General features: G+C 43.0%; 1 protein-coding gene across 5 annotated transcripts in view; it reads left to right on the top strand.

The window, feature by feature from the left end:
• The window catches only part of THSD7B (thrombospondin type 1 domain containing 7B), a 427,787-nt gene that overhangs the window by 313,196 nt on the left and 93,099 nt on the right, over nucleotides 1-21,492 (top strand). For all 5 annotated transcript variants that reach the window (XM_064155654.1, XM_064155664.1, XM_064155685.1 and 2 more), the window contains exon 16: nucleotides 360-538. In XM_064155654.1, the coding sequence (XP_064011724.1) occupies nucleotides 360-538 (179 nt within the window). The remainder of the gene's footprint in view (nucleotides 1-359; nucleotides 539-21,492) is intronic.

Below are 21,492 nucleotides of genomic sequence, written 5' to 3'. Positions count from 1 at the left end.
GGAGGAAGTTGTTGGCAGAGAGAGTGATTGGCATTGGAATAGGCTGCCCAGGGAGGTGGTGGAGGCACCACCATCCCTGGAGGTGTTCAAGCAAAGACTGGATGAGGCACTTAGTGCCATGGTCTAGTTGACTGGCTAGGGCTGGGTGCTAGGTTAGTCTGGGTGGTCTTAGAGGTCTCTTCCAACCTGGTTGATTCTATGATCATAATCTCATGTTAGGTAGGTGCTGTAGGTGTGCTAAACAACTTGTCTTTAAGAAGTTCTCTATTTGTGTTGGTCACACAGGTTGCAGTGAAACATAGGAAGATTGGAGTTCATTAGTTAGAGTGATTAAAACCTTTCTTAAATCTCTGGTTTAGGTTACATTGAAGAATCTTGCACGGTCCCCTGCCCATTTGATTGCAAATTAAGCGATTGGTCCAGTTGGTCCCCTTGCAGCTCTTCTTGCGGACCAGGGGTGAAAGTCCGATCCAAGTGGCTTAAGGAGAAGCCGTACAATGGAGGACGTCCTTGCCCAAAGCTGGATCTCAAGAATCAGGTGAGCAGCGTTAAATAGCCAACAGAAATCTCTCTCTGCTTACTGTATTCTAAAGTGTGGTCAAAAGGTACTGTGCTGGTGAAGAAATGTTTAAAAGGAGTTCTCTCTGGGACTACTCCTTGTGTCAGACACTGTAGGCAATCCTTGAGCTTCCTGAGCGAGCATTGAGGGAGAGATGCTCATGTAAAAGCATAATTTGACCTGAAAAAACATATTTCATGTGTTGTGATGGTTTGGGTGTTACCCAAACACACACACACACACTTAAAATCTCCCAGACTAGGCTCAGTCGATCTGGGAATTGAATGAAGCTTTATATTTACAGCTCAGCACAATATACAAGCAGGTATTTACAATGTATACAGAAATCTACAAGTTAAAAAGGTAATACAGAAACACAGCAGCCCTCCCAGAAATCAGAGTCCCCAGGAGGGGCTCCCAACCACCCTTCCACCTTCTCCCCACCCCTCCACCTTACCCCAGACTTTGCCTTATGTTCAAGGTGAGTTTGGAGGTTTGGCCAGAGGGGTTGGGAAGCAGGATTAGCTAGCAGGTTAGGGAGAGAAGTGCCTGCAGCTAGAGCCAAAGCCAGAGAGCAACTCCCTTAACTATGTTTGTGTTCTTGTTCTTACACATCTCAGCAAGCCTGTGAGTGAAGCAGACATCACCACTGTTTCCTTTTCACAGCCTATAATCTAATTCTTCTCACCAAAACATCCCAGCTAGGCTCAAACTAGCACATGTATGAAGAAATTTTTGTCTCTCAGAGCACAGGAAGCCACCTGGACAGTCTGTAGGCATCAGGGAGCTCAGATGTCATGGGTATTAAAAAAGTTATTAATTCTCTCTGAGACTATGGTTGGTGCAGAAATGTTTGTTAAACATATATTGCCATTTTTAACGATGTTTCCTTTCAACACAACACCAGTTCCCTTGAACATTAATCTCTGTATGCTCAATGTTGAAGTATCCCATCAGAGGAAAATAATCTGTGAATTGCTAGTCTCAGAAAAAGATCAGCATCTGTTTGAATGCTACTTACTGTGATATGCATTTCTCCAAAACTAATAGTGATTTCCTACATTAGCTGATTAAATCTCAGCACTAATTAACACTGATGAAGTACTGTTCAGTTTTGCATGTCCCTTATTCTAGAATCAACCATGAAAATTAATTGACAGGACAGGAGCAGTCATGCTGAAGGATCTTCATATATATGTTGTGAATATATGTGGACATAAAAAGTGTATAGATAGATATATATGTGTGTGTAAATTATGTTGCAGTGTAAGTGGAGAAGGACTTCAGTAGCATTCATACAAAGCTTTATTTGTGTAGTGACTTATTTGTGCTATAATTGGTGGAGCCAGTTGTTTATCTGCACAGGCATTGCTGCAGCAGTCATGTCCTGGGATGCAGCACCACTTCTAACACCTGATTCTGACCTTGCCTCATTTTCTTCGTAGTTTATTATTTTTCCTGAGAGAAACTTGGTAAATACTGCTTTTAAAAATTCCTTTTCCTTATTACTATTTGAAATTCATAGGCAGTAGCCTAACAGAAGCAGCAGAGACTATGAAAATATAAAACTGCAATAAAGTCTATGTTGACCATACCTCAGTAGTTTTCTTAATAGATCAGACAGATCACCAAAGAGGCAAAATGAAATCCCACGGTAAGTCGTATGGTAACAATAAGCTCCTTTGTAATGAAAAGATACTGGGGTTTGTTACCCATAGACACAGCAGACTACTTCCATTAAAAGTAAACTTAGGGCTGTAAAGCGCTGCCTATTCCCACACACATTAGATTTGCTAATTTCAAAAAGCCTTTCAGAAGATAGTCAAGGAACGAAATTGTTTAAACTTGGCAATTATGGCTTTGTAAGGTTTATCTGTGCACGGCGCTCGCGGAATACCATGGCTGGTATTAATGTAAACGTGGTTGGTGCTTTTTGCTCCTTCTCTGGGAAGACATGTCTTGATCTGAAAGTCACAGAATTCATTAGGGGGGTTGCTGTTGCAGATTCTGGTAGTGGTGCCTTAGGAATGTACTAGGTCGGTTCCTACAGGTTTGTCACTTTTTGGTTTTCATGGGGGTTTTTTGCTCCCTTTCTCTCCCCTTTCTCTCCCCTTTCTCTCCCCTTTCTCTCCCCTTTCTCTCCCCTTTCTCTCCCCTTTCTCTCCCCTTTCTCTCCCCTTTCTCTCCCCTTTCTCTCCCCTTTCTCTCCCCTTTCTCTCCCCTTTCTCTCCCCTTTCTCTCCCCTTTCTCTCCCCTTTCTCTCCCCTTTCTCTCCCCTTTCTCTCCCCTTTCTCTCCCCTTTCTCTCCCCTTTCTCTCCCCTTTCTCTCCCCTTTCTCTCCCCTTTCTCTCCCCTTTCTCTCCCCTTTCTCTCCCCTTTCTCTCCCCTTTCTCTCCCCTTTCTCTCCCCTTTCTCTCCCCTTTCTCTCCCCTTTCTCTCCCCTTTCTCTCCCCTTTCTCTCCCCTTTCTCTCCCCTTTCTCTCCCCTTTCTCTCCCCTTTCTCTCCCCTTTCTCTCCCCTCGTTCTCTCTGACTTCAGGATTCTTGGGGGCTTTTTTTTTAACATAGAAACAACCTATTTCTAGCCAGTTTAGTGCACAAATGGATTATCTTTTTCCAATTTAGATTTGTAGGATTTGATCAGATTCTGTAGAGTTTGGAGCTTTTTAGGATAAGAAGAAACTGCTAATAAGGGAAGCATGTGTATGTATGTGTATATATCTGTACTCTTAGATACACAAACACATGCGTATCGTGTACATGGTGCTATTAATTGCCTCCCCAAACACTTCTTCATCCTTTGTGTAGTTCAGAAGGAGCTTTTCTCTGCACCCGCTGGACTTTGACTTCCAGCACTGATTTAGAAGCACTGAGGTCCTTAGGCACATCACAGCATGCACAAGTTGCCTACCCAGATGGTAAGCTAAATTAGCTGATTGTGCTGCTGTTTAGCTAAGCTGGACACATACCATTAATCCACTGCAAGGCAGATCGTCTTCTCTTTCCTCTGGTCTGGGAGGTGTTTAAATCCTAGAGCAAAGCTTTATAGATTCTCTAAATATAAATATGTGACATCCTAATTATTTGTCTAGAATCTGGATTAAATACCAGCAGTAAAATACTTTCCTTTGTTTAGTATTGGACATGGGACATGGTGCTGAGATTTGCTCTTTCAATGGCTACTGTATTATGTTCTGCTTTGTGCAGTTGATAAAGATGTTAGATAACTTGAAAACAATAGTAAGCTCCTCCAGGTGCCAGTAGATTTTCCTTAGTATTTCCTTAGTTATTTTCTTCAGTATTTTTAGAGTTGTTTGTTTGGGTATTTTTAGTTACTGCTTCTAAGATGGGATCTTGTTATTGCTTAATCAATTACTTTGAAGAACCCTCCATTTTCCAGTCTCTTATAGTTATAACCCTCAGTCAGGTTGTGTCTTTCTTATTAAGCCAAATAATCTTCTCACCCTCATCATGTGAAGGGTGTTTTGTAGGCTTCTTGACAGACCTCTGCATGTCTCTTTTTTCCAGTGCCTTTCAGGTATTTCACATAAATTTAACTAGAGAGTGTGTTGTCTGAAACGCAGCTCTCTCTTGCATTTCACAACATGTCCATAGCCCCACCAACACAGATACTTTAGCAAAGCTACTGCTTTTAGAGAGGGGACAGTTTGCATTATCAAGACAATTTATTTGATGAACACAAGTAACTGTTTCATAAATGGCTGTCTCCCTGGAGTAAGTCCAGCTGGTGTAGTGCAGGTTGCTCCTGTACTTGAGACAGAATTTTTTTAGTTAAAGTTTAGTTTTTTTCAGAGAGCAACAACACATTTTGTTACTGCATGATGTTCTGTGGGATTTATACTCTTAATTCCACACAGGTTTTCATAGAATCAACCAGATTGGAAGAGACCTCCAAGATCATCCAATCCAACCTAGCACCCAGCCCTAACCAGTCAACTAGACCATGGCACTAAGTGCCTCAGCCAGGCTTTTGTTGAACACCTCCAGGGATGATGACTCCACCACCTCTCTGGGCAGCCCATTCCAATGGCAATCACTCTCTCTGTGAAAAACTTCCTCCTAACATCCAGCCTATACTTCCCCTGGCACAACTTGAGCCTGTGTCCCCTTGTTCTATTGCTGGTTGCTGGTTTTGGCCCTTCTGGAGTATCTTAAATGCCCTCACTCACCCCTTGCCCGTAGCACCTCTCAAACATTCCGCTCCTTTTGCAGGAGATGTGAAAAGTAAGCTCAGATAGGAGAATTAATTTAGCTTGTAGGTGTTTTGGACACTGGAATGGGCTGCCCGGGGAGGTGGTGGAGTCGCCGTCCCTGGGGCACTTCAAGGCAAGGTTGGACGTGGCACTTGGTGCCATGGTCTAGCCTTGAGCTCTGTGGTAAAGGGTTGGACTTGATGATCTGTGAGGTCTCTTCCAACCCTGATGATACTGTGATACTGTGTGATACTGTTTATTATTATCATAGATGGTAGTAGTGGTGAGACCCTGGGATGGGTTACACAGGGAAGGGGTTGAGGCCCCATCCCTGGAGGTGTTTAAGGCCAGGCTGGATGAGGCTCTGGCCAGCCTGATCTAGGGTAGGGTGTCCCTGCCCATGGCAGGAGGGTTGGAACCAGATGATCTTTGTGGTCCCTTCCAACCCTGACTGATTCTGCGGTTCTGTGAATAGGTTCAGCCCCCCCCAGATTTTCATTCCTGGTTTTGCTGTTTGCTAGTAAAACTGACAAACAGTTTGTGTGGGCTGTATGTGCTTGGTATTCTCATATAATGACTTGATTTGATGTAGCCACTTTCAGTGTTAAACTTCCTCTGTGTTGTTTCCCTGTGAATGCAAAAGATGAATTACAGTATTTGGGGGGCGAGATGACAGTATTTTAATGCAGCTCCACCTAATATGTTGAATTGCTTTTGTCTTGTACCTCTAAGTGTTCAAAAATTGTTGAAGAGCTGGCTAACTGCATTTTGCTCCATCTCTTAAAGAAAATGGGCATTGCCTGTAGAAGCTGTGCAGCTTTTATCTAAGGATATGATTGCTTCTGAGCAGCCAATTGGATTATGGGGTCAGCTGGCAGATGTTCCTGGCTGTGCAGTGCATGTTAAAAGAGGTGTAGCATTTACATTTTTCTATTTCTGCTCTTATTTGAATGCACTTACACAGCATGCAGTTGCTAAGCTATTTAATATGTAGTTATACATGATGAAAGGTTAAATATGAGTTATGGGGGGTTTATTGCTTGAATATTCTTTTATAGTTTTTTAGGATTACTACAAGAAAATGCATCTTATTTTAAAGACTCATGAATTCCAAGGATTATCTTTTTATTGATTGCTCTAATATATATTCTTGTCAGGACTTTCCCTCCTTCTCCTTCCTCCCCCTCTTTTTCCCAGTCCTGCTAAAGAACAAATATCATAGCAAGTAGTTTATTCCATTTATATATACAGCACACATTTAAGCAAACGTTTGTAAAGGATTGGGAGCATTTGTGAAGGCAGCAGGGGGAGAAAAAAATGTAATGTGGTTGAGAATTGAACTTAACTGCTTTCTTCAAAATGAGTATTTTATTCTTCATGATATTTTCTGGCACTCACTCTGGAGTATGAGAACTGCAGACACCTCACATGTTACAACTGCAAGTACTTCTCCTAAAATTGGAGACAGAAGTTTAACCAAAGGGAACAGGAGGGCAGTGGTGCGTTTAGGGATCAGATCTCTCAAAGCAGGTGTGAGGAATGTGTGAATCTCTGGTAGCCTTTTCACAGAAAATAACTGGTTTGGTCCTACCTGCACTTCAGAGTAAACATCGTTTTTAATCAGGAAAAAGAAAAAAAGTGTCAGATTTCCTTTTGAAAGTGAGCATTTTACAAAAGTACAGGCTTTAAAAACTCACCATTCGTTTGTACAAGATTGGATGGGCTTGGAGATTGCTGGTAACTGTGTAGAAGTCACTGGCTCTTGCAAGGCAGAAGTTGGGCTTGGTCTACAGGTGGGGTCAGGAGATATTTGATCTTTCACTTTTTCTAATCTGTAATAGTAGGAAAGGTCTGTTCAGAAAAGGCCTTTTATTAAGAGGCTTCCAGGGCTTTTCATGCTTATAGTTCCTAAAACAATAATTAGAACCAACATAGTAGTGTGCAGAATGAAGTTTGACTTGCTCACATTCAGTAGCCAGTTTTGTAGGCAACTTTGGGCTCATATTTGGCCAACTAAATTGCCATCATCCAAAAATACCCTTAGGTTGTGTCAAGGGGACTGCCTAAAGAACGAAAATACAGCATGTACAAGGCATGGTAATAAAACAAAGTCCCCTTCTTTTAGATAGGTAACTGTTCCCAGAGCAATAATTTTGTATACAGTCAAGTTTCTGAATAACCAACATACAACACTATTATATTTTGCTTGGGTTTCTTCCTTTAAGTTATGGTCTTGCCCTTACATACAGACATAAAACATTTGCAGCCTCTTTCATAGAATCATAGAATCAACCAGGTTGGAAGAGACCTCCAAGATCATCCAGTCCAACCTAGCACCCAGCCCTAGACAGTCAACTAGACCATGGCACTAAGTGCCTCATCCAGTCTTTTCTTGAAGACCTCCAGGGACGGTGCCTCCACCACCTCCCTGGGCAGCCCATTCCCCTATCTGTGAATTAATATATATATATGTATTATTTTATATTTATTAATATATAAATATATATTAATAATGTATATGTTATATATTAGAGAGAGAGAGAGATTTTGTGTGTAGCTGACTATAAAAGATTTTATTTTTCTCCTTTGTTTTGGTGCAATACTTGGTTGTACTCTTCCTTTGTGTAAATACATCCTTTATACATGTCTATGCATGTATGTATGTTTGCATGTCATAGAATCATAGAATGGCTCATGTTGGAAGGGACCTTAGAGATCATCTACTCCAATCTTCCCATCGTGAGCCAGGATGCCCCTCAATTAGACTCAGCTGCTCAAGGTCTCATCCAGCCTGGCCTTGAACCTCCACAGAGAGGAGGTATCCACAGCCACCCTGGACAATCTATTCCAGAGTCCCACCACCCTTGTACTGAAGAACTTCTTCCTCAGATCCAGTCCAATTCTACTCTCTCTCAGGTTTTAAACAATCCTCCCTTGTCCTATTGCTGGACATCCTTTTGAAAAGTCCCTCTCTGGGCTTCCAGTTCTCAGACATTGGAAGACAACTGTAAGGTCCCCCCAAAGACTTCTGTAGACTGAACAGCCCCAGCTTCCTCAGCCTATCTTGGTGTTATCAACACCATATTATCAGCATAGCAGAGCTTTCCACCAGAGAAACAGAGGGGACTGGGGAAAAGTGAGAAGCTGGCACCAGAGTCTATGATCCTCATAACAGAGGAGTTCCAGCTCTTGGATCATTTTTGTGGCACTTCTTTGACCTTGCTCCAACAGCTTTGGGTCCTTCTGATGATGAGGACACCAAGCATTTCCAAAACTGTTAGTTTCCTGTGTTAGAAGTTAAGTTTGTACCCAGCATCTTTCAGTGCTATCCCCAATGTAGCTCACATCCAGTGCCTGAGTGGTGCATTGCATCTCTAACCCTTACTTTTCAGTATCAGAAATTGGTCTTTAGGAACGTCATTAATAATGTATTAGCTGTAAATAGCTCCTGCTTAAATCACTTCTTCTACAATGTAGATTTCTAATTGTCAGACAAGTCTTAGAATCATAGAATGCTTTGGGTTGGAAGGGACCTAGAACAAGAGGACACAGCCTCAGGCTGCGCCAGGGGAGATTTAGGCTGGAGGTGAGGAGGAAGTTCTTCACTGAGAGAGTCATTGGACACTGGAATGGGCTGCCCGGGGAGGTGGTGGAGTCGCCGTCCCTGGGGCTGTTCAAGGCAAGGTTGGACATGGCACTTGGTGCCATGGTCTAGCCTTGAGCTCTGTGGTAAAGGGTTGGACTTGATGATCTGTGAGGTCTCTTCCAACCTTGGTGATACTGTGATAGTCCAAGCCTTTCTGCAGTAAGCTGAACTTTCTCGAGACACTCATAAAATCTCCACTTCTCACATATGTGGGCTCCCAGGAGCGTGTCTGAGCCCTGTCCTGTGCTGCTGTGTCAATAGCACTGGCTGTGTAAGATCCCTTTCTGTGGAATGCAAGGACGTGGCCAGGCTATCCTTTGGCTCTATCAATACTCATTTGCCTTGTGTTCGACTTGGCTTCTTGAAACACAAATCCTCTCCGTAATCTTGGTTTTTACCTTCAGAAGGTTTGATTTCCTCCCACTCAGTCTTAAAGCAAGGAGTTACAGCACGGAAAACATTTGTCCTCTGATTCTAGTTTGATTTTACAGTATCATAAAAATGACAAGTTTTTTTTGCCTGCTACACTAATGTGGGAGAATTTTAGGTGTCAAAAAAATAGCGAGAACCTCCTGGTTTCCTTACACTTTTCTTGCTGTGACTGGAAGTTTTGATACTAAACAGTAATTTAGTTCATTAAATGAGTAAAAGTAGCAAGCTGAGTCTGTTCAGCCTGAGCACTATCTCATCTTCCCAGAGAGAGCGTCTGGAGAGCCCACCATGTGAGTGGGGTACTGCTTGGCTTCCTAAGGAGAGTACAACCATTTTCTCCTCTTGTCCTTCAGGCTAATAACCCTGTAGCATCTACTCTAATTCCCAGCATATGTTAAATTTGTATTCAGCTTCAATAGCTACCTACATTTGATTTTCATTTTTCCTGCAGGTTTTCTGTTGAATAAAGGGTCGTATAAACATATTTTCCCAATTGCCACTTATGAAAAGCTTTAGCCTTGCAGAAATGGTGCAGCTAAACAACTTCCTCCAAAGTGGTTTTCACTTGGCTTGTTTTCTATAGAGCTCTTTTAAAGTTCTCTTTAATAATAGTGCATCCTGATGTATGTTGTAATGCTCTTTTCTGTAATTGTGGGAGTACGCTTGCACTCTGTGAAATGAAGTATCTCCCACTGCCAGTTTCCTTCCTAGAATTATTCTGAATCCACAAAAATTAGCAGCATTGTATTGACAGATTAAACTCCTTTTTTTCTGCCTCCTTCAGCCCCTACCCCAAGTACTTATCGACATATGTATCAAAACAGGACTTTTCACTGTAACAGAAAGTGATATTTTTTCATCTCTGGAACTCTAAATTTACTCATAATTATTTCTGATTCAGATACAGCTCCTATACTTGTTGCTGAAATAATTATTGCTTAAAATAATAGCATGCTGCAAATATATAGTGAAAGATGAGAATTACACCCAAAGTGTTTTGTCCTATTTATTTCTCTGCAGAGGTGATGGAATTAAATAGAAAATCAGATGCAGAAGGTTGAGTGGCTCCACTGGAGAAAGTATTAGCATTTCACCTAAGGAACTGAAGTTCAATTGGTCTGGGCAGTATTTTTTAAGGAAAGAAATTTGGTTTGTGCTGAATCTCTCGTGGACAATATGTCATGTTGGACCAGCATATGTCATAAATCAGCATGACAGCATCTAACACTGAGACTGGACTTACTCTTGCTTGTCTTTGTCTTAGGAACAGGAGAACACAAAGGATTGATGCCTTGGTTGTTCCTTGGCAGCAGATTTAATCTTGGTTGGGTTTTTTTTTTCCTTCCTTCCTCTTTTTAGTAATTTTTTTTTCTTCTCTGCAAAGTTTTGCAGTGCAATTTGTTGTCAGTTTTAAGTTCACAGTCATTAAGGAGGGGGGGGAAGCACTGCATAGCAGTTGAAATAAGGACCTAACTTCTGTTCTAATTGGAACAAATCCAAAAATATTTAGGGGGAAAAAAAAGAAAAAAGTTGGTATTTCTTCACCTCTTCAGATTGTAACAGATGTGAAAAACAGTTATTTGGCACCAGGCATTTTATCATGTGACCAGAAAGAGTGAGCCACAAAAGAGTAGCCCTTTTCTTGCTTTTGGCAACTTCAATGAAGGTTTTTACACATTTCCCTTCTCTCTGCCATCTTTTCTAATTTCTCTTGTGTACAAACAGCTTCCAAAATACTGCCTTGCTGATTAGAAAACTCTGCTTGCTATAATGTGACTGTGAAAATTTCTTTTCACATGTATTCTATTCAAGTCATGAAATTAATTGCAGGAATTTACAGGTCTGTAGCAACTGCCACATGATTTCAAAACTTTTTCAAGTGTAAATGCAACAATACATGTATGAGGTGTTCATTGAGAGTCCATCTGGCAGAGGGCAGACCAGCTCTCTCCCATCTAGGGAACTTATGTGGGCACTCTGAGTCGCTGTGCAGAGCATGCAGCCTGAACAAAGGTTGGGTTGGTAAATTAGGTACTGGCATTGTCCTGATGTAGTCTTTGCTACCATCAGAAACCAGTGCAAGGCTGTTCTAGGAAGGTTCTGTAAGGAGAGTTGTCAAGGCATTTTGGCCCCTGTTCCAAGAAGACTGCAGTAAAGAAGACTGCATCAGGAACAGTGTGGCCAGCAGGACAAGGGAGGTTATTCTTCCCCTGTACTCAGCACTGGTCAGGCCACACCTTGACTACTGTGTCCAGTTCTGGGCTCCTCAATTCAAGAAAGATGTTGAGGTGCTGGAGCATATCCAGAGAAGGGCAACAAAGCTGGTGAAGGGCCTGGAACACAAACCCTATGAGGAGAGGCTGAGGGAGCTGGGGGTGTTTAGCCTGCAGAAGAGGAGGCTCAGGGGTGACCTCATTGCTGTCTACAACTACCTGAAGGGACATTGTAGCCAGGTGGGGGGTGGCCTCTTCTGCCAGGCAACCAGCAATAGAACAAGGGGACACAGTCTCAAGTTGTGATGGGGTAGGTATAGGCTGGATGTTAGGAAGAAGTTCTTCCCAGAGAGAGTGATTGGCATTGGAATGGGCTGCCCAGGGAGGTGGTGGAGGCACCGTCCCTGGAGGTCTTCAAGAAAAGCCTGGCTGAGGCACTTAGTGCCATGGTCTGGTTGATTGGTTAGGGCTGGGTGCTAGGTTGGACTGGATGCTCTTGGAGTTCTCTTCCAACCTGTTTGATTCTGTGATTCTAAGTGAGTCTCCTCTCTGCAGGACAGAGTGTCTCATCTCTTCTTTGATCAGCCAAATATCTAAGTCTGGATATGTCTCATACAGGCATCTGTATGTGACCTTAGGTTTTGCCCTGCTAGGTATGCACATTCACAGGTTGCATGGGATTGGAAGGGACCCTCAAATGACATCTTGTCCAGCCCCCTGCAGTGAGCAGGGACACGTCCAATTAGATCAGACTGCCCAAGATCTTGAATGTCTCCAGGGATGGGGCTTCAGCTCCATCCTTGGGCAACCTTTTCCAGTATTTTACAGCTCTAACTTGGTTGTTAATTGGGATTATGGTCACTTCTTCACGTTTCCATTGGACAGAAGTGTCTTTTAGAAGGACTGCATTTTCTCATAAATATACAGCAAATTCTGTGTGTCCTCAGTTTAAAGTTGACCAGATTCAATTGGTTAACTTCATTCTAAGAGCAACAGAAATTGTTTGAGATGGGCTGACTCACCTGCATGCTGTGAACAGATCTTGAGCATTCAGAGCAGAAAATTCCTATTTTCTGACTCTCCTTTATGAATAAAAGAGAATAATTGGAAATAAAGTTGCTGCTCAAACAGAGAAAATAGACATGAAGATGTATGTTATGTGAATTCGTCTGTCAGAGCTGCTGAAAAACCCAGGAAAGCTCAGGCACCTCTTGCATTATGGTCCTTAAAATAACCCTGGTCTTGCCTTTTGAAAGTATTTAATATTGCTGTGTTGTTCCATCTACAGCAGTTATCATTGATTAATACTTAACAAGTATTAATATTTTTTCTGGTGCAGACATTTCCTGTGGCCATTTCCCAGGAATTATGCCCATCTCATTTGTTCAGTTTGCTTTGTTTTATGCACTGTAGCTGATTGATAGATTCAGGAATGGATTTTATTTTCTTTTTATGTTGTTTAATTGGTTTCCTCCTCCAAGACAGCAGAATAAAAGTGCAAATGACCTACTGTATTCCTCTTGATCTCTCCTCACATGACTGGAAAGATTGTGCTGGGCTTGCCATAAGATAAATTTGAGCATTGGAACTGCAAGTGGAATACATGAATTTTGCATCTTTTTTAGGTGACAGCATCAGGATCGTCAGCATTACCAGATTGCTAGCTGGGATATAAGCCACTTTGAGACTTGGATTTCAAGGCCCAATTACAGCTTTCTGAGCGGTTGTCAAATACAACCCCCATGTCAGGCAGGTCTGTTGTTTGCAAGGGCTGTTTTCCAAAAGTTGAAATTCATTCTAGTCACATGCAGGTGGGTTTGGGGAAAGAAAGGAGAAATTAAAGCTGTCTCCACTGTACAGCTGTCTGGGCCTCTCCCTTCCTCCTCAAGTCCCTCTTTCAGCAGGCACAAAAAGAAGAGTTGCAAATATGAGTTTGGACAAATTCAGTTCATCTTTCCTCGTGGCCCACAGGTAATCACCCATCTCTGTGTTATAAGTAAGTATCACAGTATCATCAGGGTTGGAAGAGACCTCACAGATCATCAAGTCCAACCCTTTACCACAGAGCTCAAGGCTAGACCATGGCACCAAGTGCCACGTCCAATCTTGCCTTGAACAGCTCCAGGGACGGCGACTCCACCACCTCCCCGGGCAGCCCATTCCAGTGTCCAATGACTCTCTCAGTGAAGAACTTTCTCCTCACCTCCAGCCTAAATCTCCCCTGGCACAGCCTGAGGCTGTGTCCTCTCGTTCTGGTGCTGGCCACCTGAGAGAAGAGAGCAACCTCCTCCTGGCTAAAACCACCCCTCAGGTAGTTGTAGACAGCAATAAGGTCACCCCTGAGCCTCCTCTTCTCCAGGCTAACCAATCCCAGCTCCCTCAGCCTCTCCTCGTAGGGCTGTGCTCAAGGCCTCTCCCCAGCCTCGTCACCCTTCTCTGGACACGCTCAAGCATCTCAACGTCTCTTTTAAACTGGGGGGCCCAGAACTGAACACAATACTCAAGGTGTGGTCTAACCAGTGCAGAGTACAGGGGCAGAATGACCTCCCTGCTCCTGCTGACCACACCATTCCTGATGCAGGCCAGGATGCCACTGGCTCTCTTGGCCACCTGGGCACACTGCTGGCTCATGTTCAGGCAGGTATCAATCAGCACCCCCAGATCCCTCTCTGTCTGGCTGCTCTCCAGCCACTCCGACCCCAGCCTGTATCTCTGCATGGGGTTGTTGTGGCCAAAGTGCAGCACCCTGCACTTGGAGCTATTGAACCCCATCCCATTGGACTCTGCCCATCTGTCCAGGCGGTCAAGGTCCTGCTGCAGAGCCCTTCTGCCTTCCAGCTCAGTCACATCTGCCCCCAGCTTAGTGTCATCCGCAAACTTGCTGATGACTGACTCCATGCCCTCATCCAGATCATCTATGAAGATGTTAAAGAGGATAGGGCCCAGCACTGATCCTGCAACACACTTCTGTCCCGGGTTGGGGGAGGTTCCCCCCGGGGAGAAGTGGACTCAGCACAACACAGAACCCTTTTTTTGAAAGTCAGGGAAAGATGAAATTGTATTTTCTTATAGTATAAGTATAACAATGTAAAGAGAGATAATAACTAGAGAAGGAAAGAGGGAAAAAAAACCCAAACAAACAATAACCTTAAGGGAGATGGGGGAGGGGTCAAGCGGCGGCGAAGCAGCAAAGCAGCAGTAGCCAAAACAGCAGCCGGGGGACGACAGGCAAAGCTGCAGCAGCAGAAGCTAGCCGGAGAAAAAGGGGAGAACAAGCTGTGCTTCTAGACATTAAGTTCTTGATGCTCCAATGAAATGATATTAATTTATCTATTGTTGCCATTTATGTGGCCTATCCCTGGAATGTTCATCTCTCCCCTATGTCTGAGCTAGAGGATCAGCTCAAACAGCCGCAATAGCCATCAGAAGAAAAAACTAAAGGCAAGCTGATTTTTAAATGGGATTGAAATGCCAAAGGATAGATTCTTTTTCTCCAGTAAGATGTGCATTCTGTCCTGCCTAATTTTATTTACTGCTTCTCGCTTGAGGAGTGCATAAATCAGCAGTCCTCTGTAGTCTGTTGTGATTTATTGCTTAATTAAAAGTTATGAGGGCTTTTAATCTGTCTATAATTTCTATTATTTTTGAGTCAGCTGTTTCCTGTATTGTAATTTAACCATTCTGTGGTTCTGTGCTAAACTTGCATTGTTTTATGATAGGAGCATTTTGTGAGCCCTGGCAGATGTGGCACACGATGGTGTCCCAGATGTTCCAGATTAACTTTGGAGTTCAAACTCGGAACTAGAGAGAATTAAATACAAACTTAGTGGAGTTCACCTGGCATCACTTGTAGTCTGATGGCAAATAGAGTCTATGTGTTTGTTAGTGTTACAGATTAGTTTTAAAAGGGACAAGAGTCATTTGTGGTTTCACAATACACAGATGTTTGCAACACTCTAATAATCAATGAAGCAGTTTAACATGGTTACTTACATTTTAATGGAGAATTAATTGGAGTATTGAACCACATGCTGCTGCTAGTGCATTAGAACAATCAGTTTTAATGTTTTGGTCCAGTTTGATCATTGGAGGCCTTGAGCAACCTGCTCTAGTGGGAGGTGTCCCTGCCTACAGTAGAGGGTTGGAGCTGGATGATCCTTGAGGTCTCTTCCAAATTAGACCAATCTATGATTCTGTGATTTTTTTTTTCAGTTGGTAGGTTGCTGTTGTGTCTTTTCCTTACTTAAGGTTATAAATAGCATGCATTATGAAAACTTTTTTTTTCTCCATATGAATTACTTTTGATGAATTAATATAGTATGCAGTCATCAGGTTTTGCATGGATGGCAGTGATGGGTAGCTTGAGAACTTTTGCAAGAGCTGAAGGTTCTGCCTCAACAGTTTTGAGCTGCATGTTTTAGAACACTTGTCTTACTTGAACTTTGAGAGGTTTATCTCCTTCTTTCTCAAATATAATCTTTATTATCTGGAACTATGTGCTAGTTCCATAAGCAAAGCTTTGTCCAAGCCTGCCATTACGGATTTCAGGTAAAAAGATTTGATGTCAGTTTGGATTTCATTGATAGCAAAGTGGTTTTGATCTGGGCTTTAGCAGGAATAAGAATTCCGTATCCCTGTGAGAATCAGTATCACAGTATCACAGTATCACCAAGGTTGGAAGAGACCTCACAGATCATCAAGTCCAACCCTTTACCACAGTGCCCAAGGCTAGACCATGGCACCAAGTGCCACATCCAACCTTGCCTTGAACTGCCCCAGGGACGACGACTCCACCACCTCCCCAGGCAGCCCATTCCAGTGCCTAATGACTCTCTCAGTGAAGAACTTTCTCCTCACCTCGAGCGAAATCTGCCCTCTGTTGGTTAGTTCAACTTTGCTGGAATTTCATTTCTGTTTCTTGGAACTTCTGGTGTGATGCATGGGAAGAGATTTCCCTGAGTCCCACCTGCTTGTGTTTGAAATCAGTGGGGTCCTTCCAGTCATCTGCCTCTGCTCCATGTGAGGTGTAACATTTTACAAGGAAAAGAGGGGAATGGATTTAAGCTTGAGGAGGGTAGATTTAGACTGGTTATTGGGAAGAAGTTCCTTCCAGTGAGGGTGGTGAGACACTAGAACAGATTGCCCAGGGAATTTGTGGATTCCTCCTCCCTAGAGGTTGAGCCGGGCAGCCTGATCTGATGGAAAGTGACCCTGACAATGGCAGTGGGGGTTGGAACCAGATCTTCAAAGTCCCTTCTAACCCAAACCATTCTTTGAATCTATGGATTTTTGAAAGGCTTCTCTTTAAAATAGTATTTTGGAATCAGTAACAAAACCAGTGACGTTCATTTTTGCTCGATGGAAATGGTTTGCTATAAAATCATGTAGAAAATATACTATGCCACATGAAATAAAAGCTGTAGATGTCTTTCAGATATTCAGAAAGATTTTATCCAAGAGTTTGAGAATTGTACTCTTACTACTAATTAGATTGAACTTTGGCAGTTAGAAGAGCTGAAATTAATAATATCTGTCAGATCTGCTGGGCAGTCTACACTCAATTTATACCAATATCTAGTTAAGTTTAGGTGTCCTTTAAACTCTCATAAGTTACTTTTAGGTGATGACTTGGAGTTTCAAATTATGACTTTACTAAATAAAGATGGGAATTGTTCCTTTATTGAGTGACATTATGAGGCTCATGAACTTTCTAATTAACTACCAAGCATAAAGGTATTTTTGTTCTTGTTCTGAAGAGTCTGAGTAAAAGGAGTATTATTGCAAAATAGTAATAGTTTGGTCTCTTCTTAGCAAGACTCTGAAAAGTAATGAAGACCTAATCTTATGCTGCTTCTATAATATCTTATTATATATGTATTTGACGGGTGGAAATAACTAATCACAGTATCACAGTATCATCAGGGTTGGAAGAGACCTCACAGATCATCAAGTCCAACCCTTTACCACAGAGCTCAAGGCTAGACCATGGCACCAAGTGCCACGTCCAATCCTGCCTTCAACAGCTCCAGGGATGGCGACTCCACCACCTCCCCGGGCAGCCCATTCCAGTGCCCAATGACTCTCTCAGGGAAGAACTTTCTCCTCACCTCCAGCCTAAATCTCCCCTGGCGCAGCCTGAGGCTGTGTCCTCTCATTCTGGTGCTGGCCACCTGAGAGAAGAGAGCAACCTCCTCCTGGCCACAACCACCCCTCAGGTAGTTGTAGACAGCAATAAGGTCACCCCTGAGCCTCCTCTTCTCCAGGCTAACCAATCCCAGCTCCCTCAGCCTCTCCTCGTAGGGCTGTGCTCAAGGCCTCTCACCAGCCTCGTCACCCTTCTCTGGACACGCTCAAGCATCTCAACGTCTCTTTTAAACTGCGGGGCCCAGAACTGAACACAGTACTCAAGGTGTGGTCTAACCAGTGCAGAGTACAGGGGCAGAATGACCTCCCTGCTCCTGCTGACCACACCATTCCTGATGCAGGCCAGGATGCCACTGGCTCTCTTGGCCACCTGGGCACTCTGCTGGCTCATGTTCAGGCGGGTATCAATCAGCACCCCCAGATCCCTCTCTGTCTGGCTGCTCTCCAGCCACTCCGACCCCAGCCTGTATCTCTGCATGGGGTTGTTGTGGCCAAAGTGCAGTACCCTGCACTTGGAGCTATTGAACCCCATCCCATTGGACTCTGCCCATCTGTCCAGGCGGTCAAGGTCCTGCTGCAGAGCCCTTCTGCCCTCCAACTCAGTCACATCTGCCCCCAGCTTGGTGTCATCTGCAAACTAACTGATGACTGACTCATTTCCACCACTCATGGTGGAAATAACTAATATACATTTCTTAATGCTGTTATAGAGTGTTCTGTGTAATGCAATTGAATTCGTGCTTTCCATCCAGTCTTTAGAGCTTAAGAAGACTTGTGCTCCTTGCCATGCTTTCAGGTATTGCAGCTGCAGTGGCCAGACTTCCCCAGAGCACCTCGGTTGATTTGGGGTTTGGTGGGAATGCTTAGTGGTCACAAAGTCCAACATATGCTCCTTTATGAGTGTGCAAACTTTAAAAATGTCTTAAAATAAATCCAATCTGTTGCTTTAATTTAAATTCAGTGTACTCTTAAGTGCCCATCTGGAACATACATTTGTATGTGTAAATCGTTCTTCTGGTAGTTTTCTTTGCTGATGTTGATCCAGTTAGTAAGGAATTACTCCTTTGTAACTAGGGACCTACAGCAAAACATGCATGCCACATTTTTATCCATCTTGTGCATGATGTCCTCTTTGAAAAGTTAAAACTTATCTGTAAATTCAAAGTTTTCAGTCCATGTTTTGATGTAAATCTATGTCCTCTGTCAGGCACAGGGATATTAATATTTAAGTAATGCATTTATTTTAGAAAGCTATAGTACAGCAAACTGGGGCTTTAAATTCTGTTTTGGTTCAGCCTGTAGTTTAGTTACAGTCTGATTTGCAGAATAAAATCATGTTGCTTTTTAATAAGGCTCAGATCTTGTTAATGCTCCAGGACAGAGGTTTTCATTCCCCTGGCTAGCTACAAAGAGGGGCTGCAAGATACTGCTCCAAATAGATGGGCATTGACAGTTTTTTTTCATGTTGCTTTTCCCCAGCTAGTAGCTGGTTGTAAAGTTGGCTGGTAAATAAACAGATTTATATTTGTTGGAACACAAATATCAGTGAGTACTTTAGGAAGTAGAGTAGCAATAGATATTCATTAGAAAATCCATCGGAGTAATCAATTATACTTTGAGTTTGTCTTGTTGAGAGAATGGAAGTACTCAGTCCGTGTAAACCAGATATTACTGGAGTGCTCAGCAGGTGGGCAGCCCAAATAGGCTTTATGGATAGTCTCAGAGGTGAGTAAAATAATAAGAAAAGATTCTTCATTCTGTGTGTGCCCAGAGCAGCCACTGCCAAAACAACTGGATTTTTTTTGGGAAGGAGGTGTGGAATATTGTATCTTCTGGTTCACAGTACGTACACACAACTCATCAGTCCTGAGAAAGAAAAGGGATGATTAAACTTGATTGGATTAAACATTTGCATATAAAAGAGGTTTTTCTTAATATTCACTTCAGGTCAGTGTTTGATAAATGACTTGCAGATTTTCATCAGCATTCTCATGTCTTCATTTTTGCATAATAGGTATCCTCTCAGGAGGTATATGCTAAGAGCAGCATTTTCAGTGTAGTTACTTATCACATAGGAAATTCTAAGTGCAAGTTGTATTTGGTCATATTTGAGTGCTAGCCCAAGAAATTAATCACAGGTAGAGGAAGAATAAATATTTTCTTTTTCATTTTTATTTTCACTCTCATAATAATGTGGCGTGCCACAGTACCTGAGAGCTTAGCCAGGGAAGGCAACACAGGTGATGACTTAGGTCCTTCAGACAGGACTAAAATGTTTACTTGTTTTGGAATAAAATGTTCATTTTATATAGATTTCTTTTACTCTGCATACTACAGCTTTTTGAACACAAGGTTAGTAATCCTTTCTAACAGGTCCCACTGCCTGTTAGACAGTGCTCTGATTCTGTACTCCTGATTTCTGTATACTGGAGTGAAAACTCTTTTGTAACCAAATCAAAAGAGCAATGGGTGCCTGGCAGCATTGATTTTTGTGGTGGTGCTATGTTTAAAACCGAGGGCATGACCCTTTTCTTCGAGCTCCTAATGATATTATGGGAGTTACTCCATCCTCTCAGTGCAGAACAGCACCGGACAGTAATTGTTCTTGAAGCATCCAGTATCAAAAGGCTTTGCTTGAAACTCAGCAGGAGCAGGGAGGTCATTCTGCCCCTGTACTCTGCACTGGTTAGACCACACCTTGAGTACTGTGTTCATTTCTGGGCCCCCCAGTTTAAAAGGGACATTGAGATGCTTGAGCATGTCCAGAGAAGGGCAACGAGGCTGGTGAGGGGCCTTGAGCACAGCCCTATGAGGAGAGGCTGAGGGAGCTGGGATTGGTTAGCCTGGAGAAGAGGAGGCTCAGGGGTGACCTTATTGCTGTCTACAACTACCTGAGGGGTGGTTGTGGCCAGGAGGAGGTTGCTCTCTTCTCACAGGTGGCCAGCGCCAGAATGAGAGGACACAGCCTCAAGCTACACCAGGGGAGATTTAGGCTGGAGGTGAGGAGAAAGTTCTTCACTGAGAGAGTCATTGGACACTGGAATGGGCTGCCCGGGGAGTTGGTGGAGTCGCCGTCCCTGGAGCTGTTCAAGGCAGGATTGGACATGGCACTTGGTGCCATGGTCTAGCCTTGAGCTCTGTGGTAAAGGGTTGGACTTGATGATCTGTGAGGTCTCTTCCAACCCTGATGATACTGTGATACTGTGGGAAATCTGGGTACAGATCCAGGTTCTACCAGGCTTATTTCTTCTTCCCCTCTTGTAATTCACACTAAATCACCTGTGCCTGAACCGGCGATGGGTACTTTGAACGCGTGCTCCAGCTGCTCCGCGCTGCCTGCCGGCTGTGCTGCCCGGCTGGGTGGCCTTTACGGCAGCTCCTGGCTTCTCATAAATCCATGGCATATTGTGTGATAGCAGATGCAAGCACCAGTTTTATGTTTCATCTTCCAAGCTAGTGTTTTTCTAACTGCTTGTTACTCTAACCGAATGTCTCTGGCCTAACGCTCATAATTAAATAAAGGCAAATTCCAGTTAACTTTTAAGGCTCTTGAAACTGACTCTGTTTTCTTAGAAAGCAGTACTAGTTTACAGAGTATTTCCTTTCTGCTGTCTGTTCAGTGAAGGTGAGACCTGTGATCCAAGTCATACGCAAAGCCCTCCAAAGTGGTCTCCCTGTAGAACAGTCAGTTGTTTCATATACCAGAAGTTTGCATATTTTTGCTGGATTGTGATCTAATTTGCGGGATGGGTAACAGATGAAGTTTGACTCTGAAAATGGAAAGATAATTTTTTGGCTTGAACCTATGTTTATCGATGGAGTTAATACTAAAAGGAACGATCAGTCTCCACATGCTTCTCTGAAATGTGTCCAGTAGCATTTGCAATACTGTTGGAGGACCTTTTAAATGGTGAAACAGGCAACATTTGTTTCTTAAAAAAGGTTTGTGTGCTACAAATGGCAAAAGTTTAGAGCAGGTCTCAAAGTCACACAAATATAAAATCCTCTCTGGCTTGGACTAGAAGCATCTAGGGAAAAGGTGTACGCTTCTCAGGAGTGAATTACCAAAACCAAGTGAGGCTAGAATGACCTGAGATACCATAACTCCATTTAAAGTGAAAGTATTGTCAGAGATTTCTGCTTTGTTTCCTCTGTTGAAATTGTAGCTTTGGTTACAGTATTGTCCCTCCATTAAGTTTTGTTGAAAAAAGAAGCCACTTCTTTTTACTTCATTTGTCTTCCAGTGTGTAAATAATTAGACTTTGCTTAGGGATGACCTCCACTA

Source organism: Pogoniulus pusillus, chromosome 2, assembly GCF_015220805.1.
Source record: "Pogoniulus pusillus isolate bPogPus1 chromosome 2, bPogPus1.pri, whole genome shotgun sequence".
In the NCBI taxonomy this organism is placed as follows: Eukaryota; Metazoa; Chordata; class Aves; order Piciformes; family Lybiidae; genus Pogoniulus; species Pogoniulus pusillus.
This window is presented reverse-complemented; position numbering and strand designations above follow the sequence as displayed.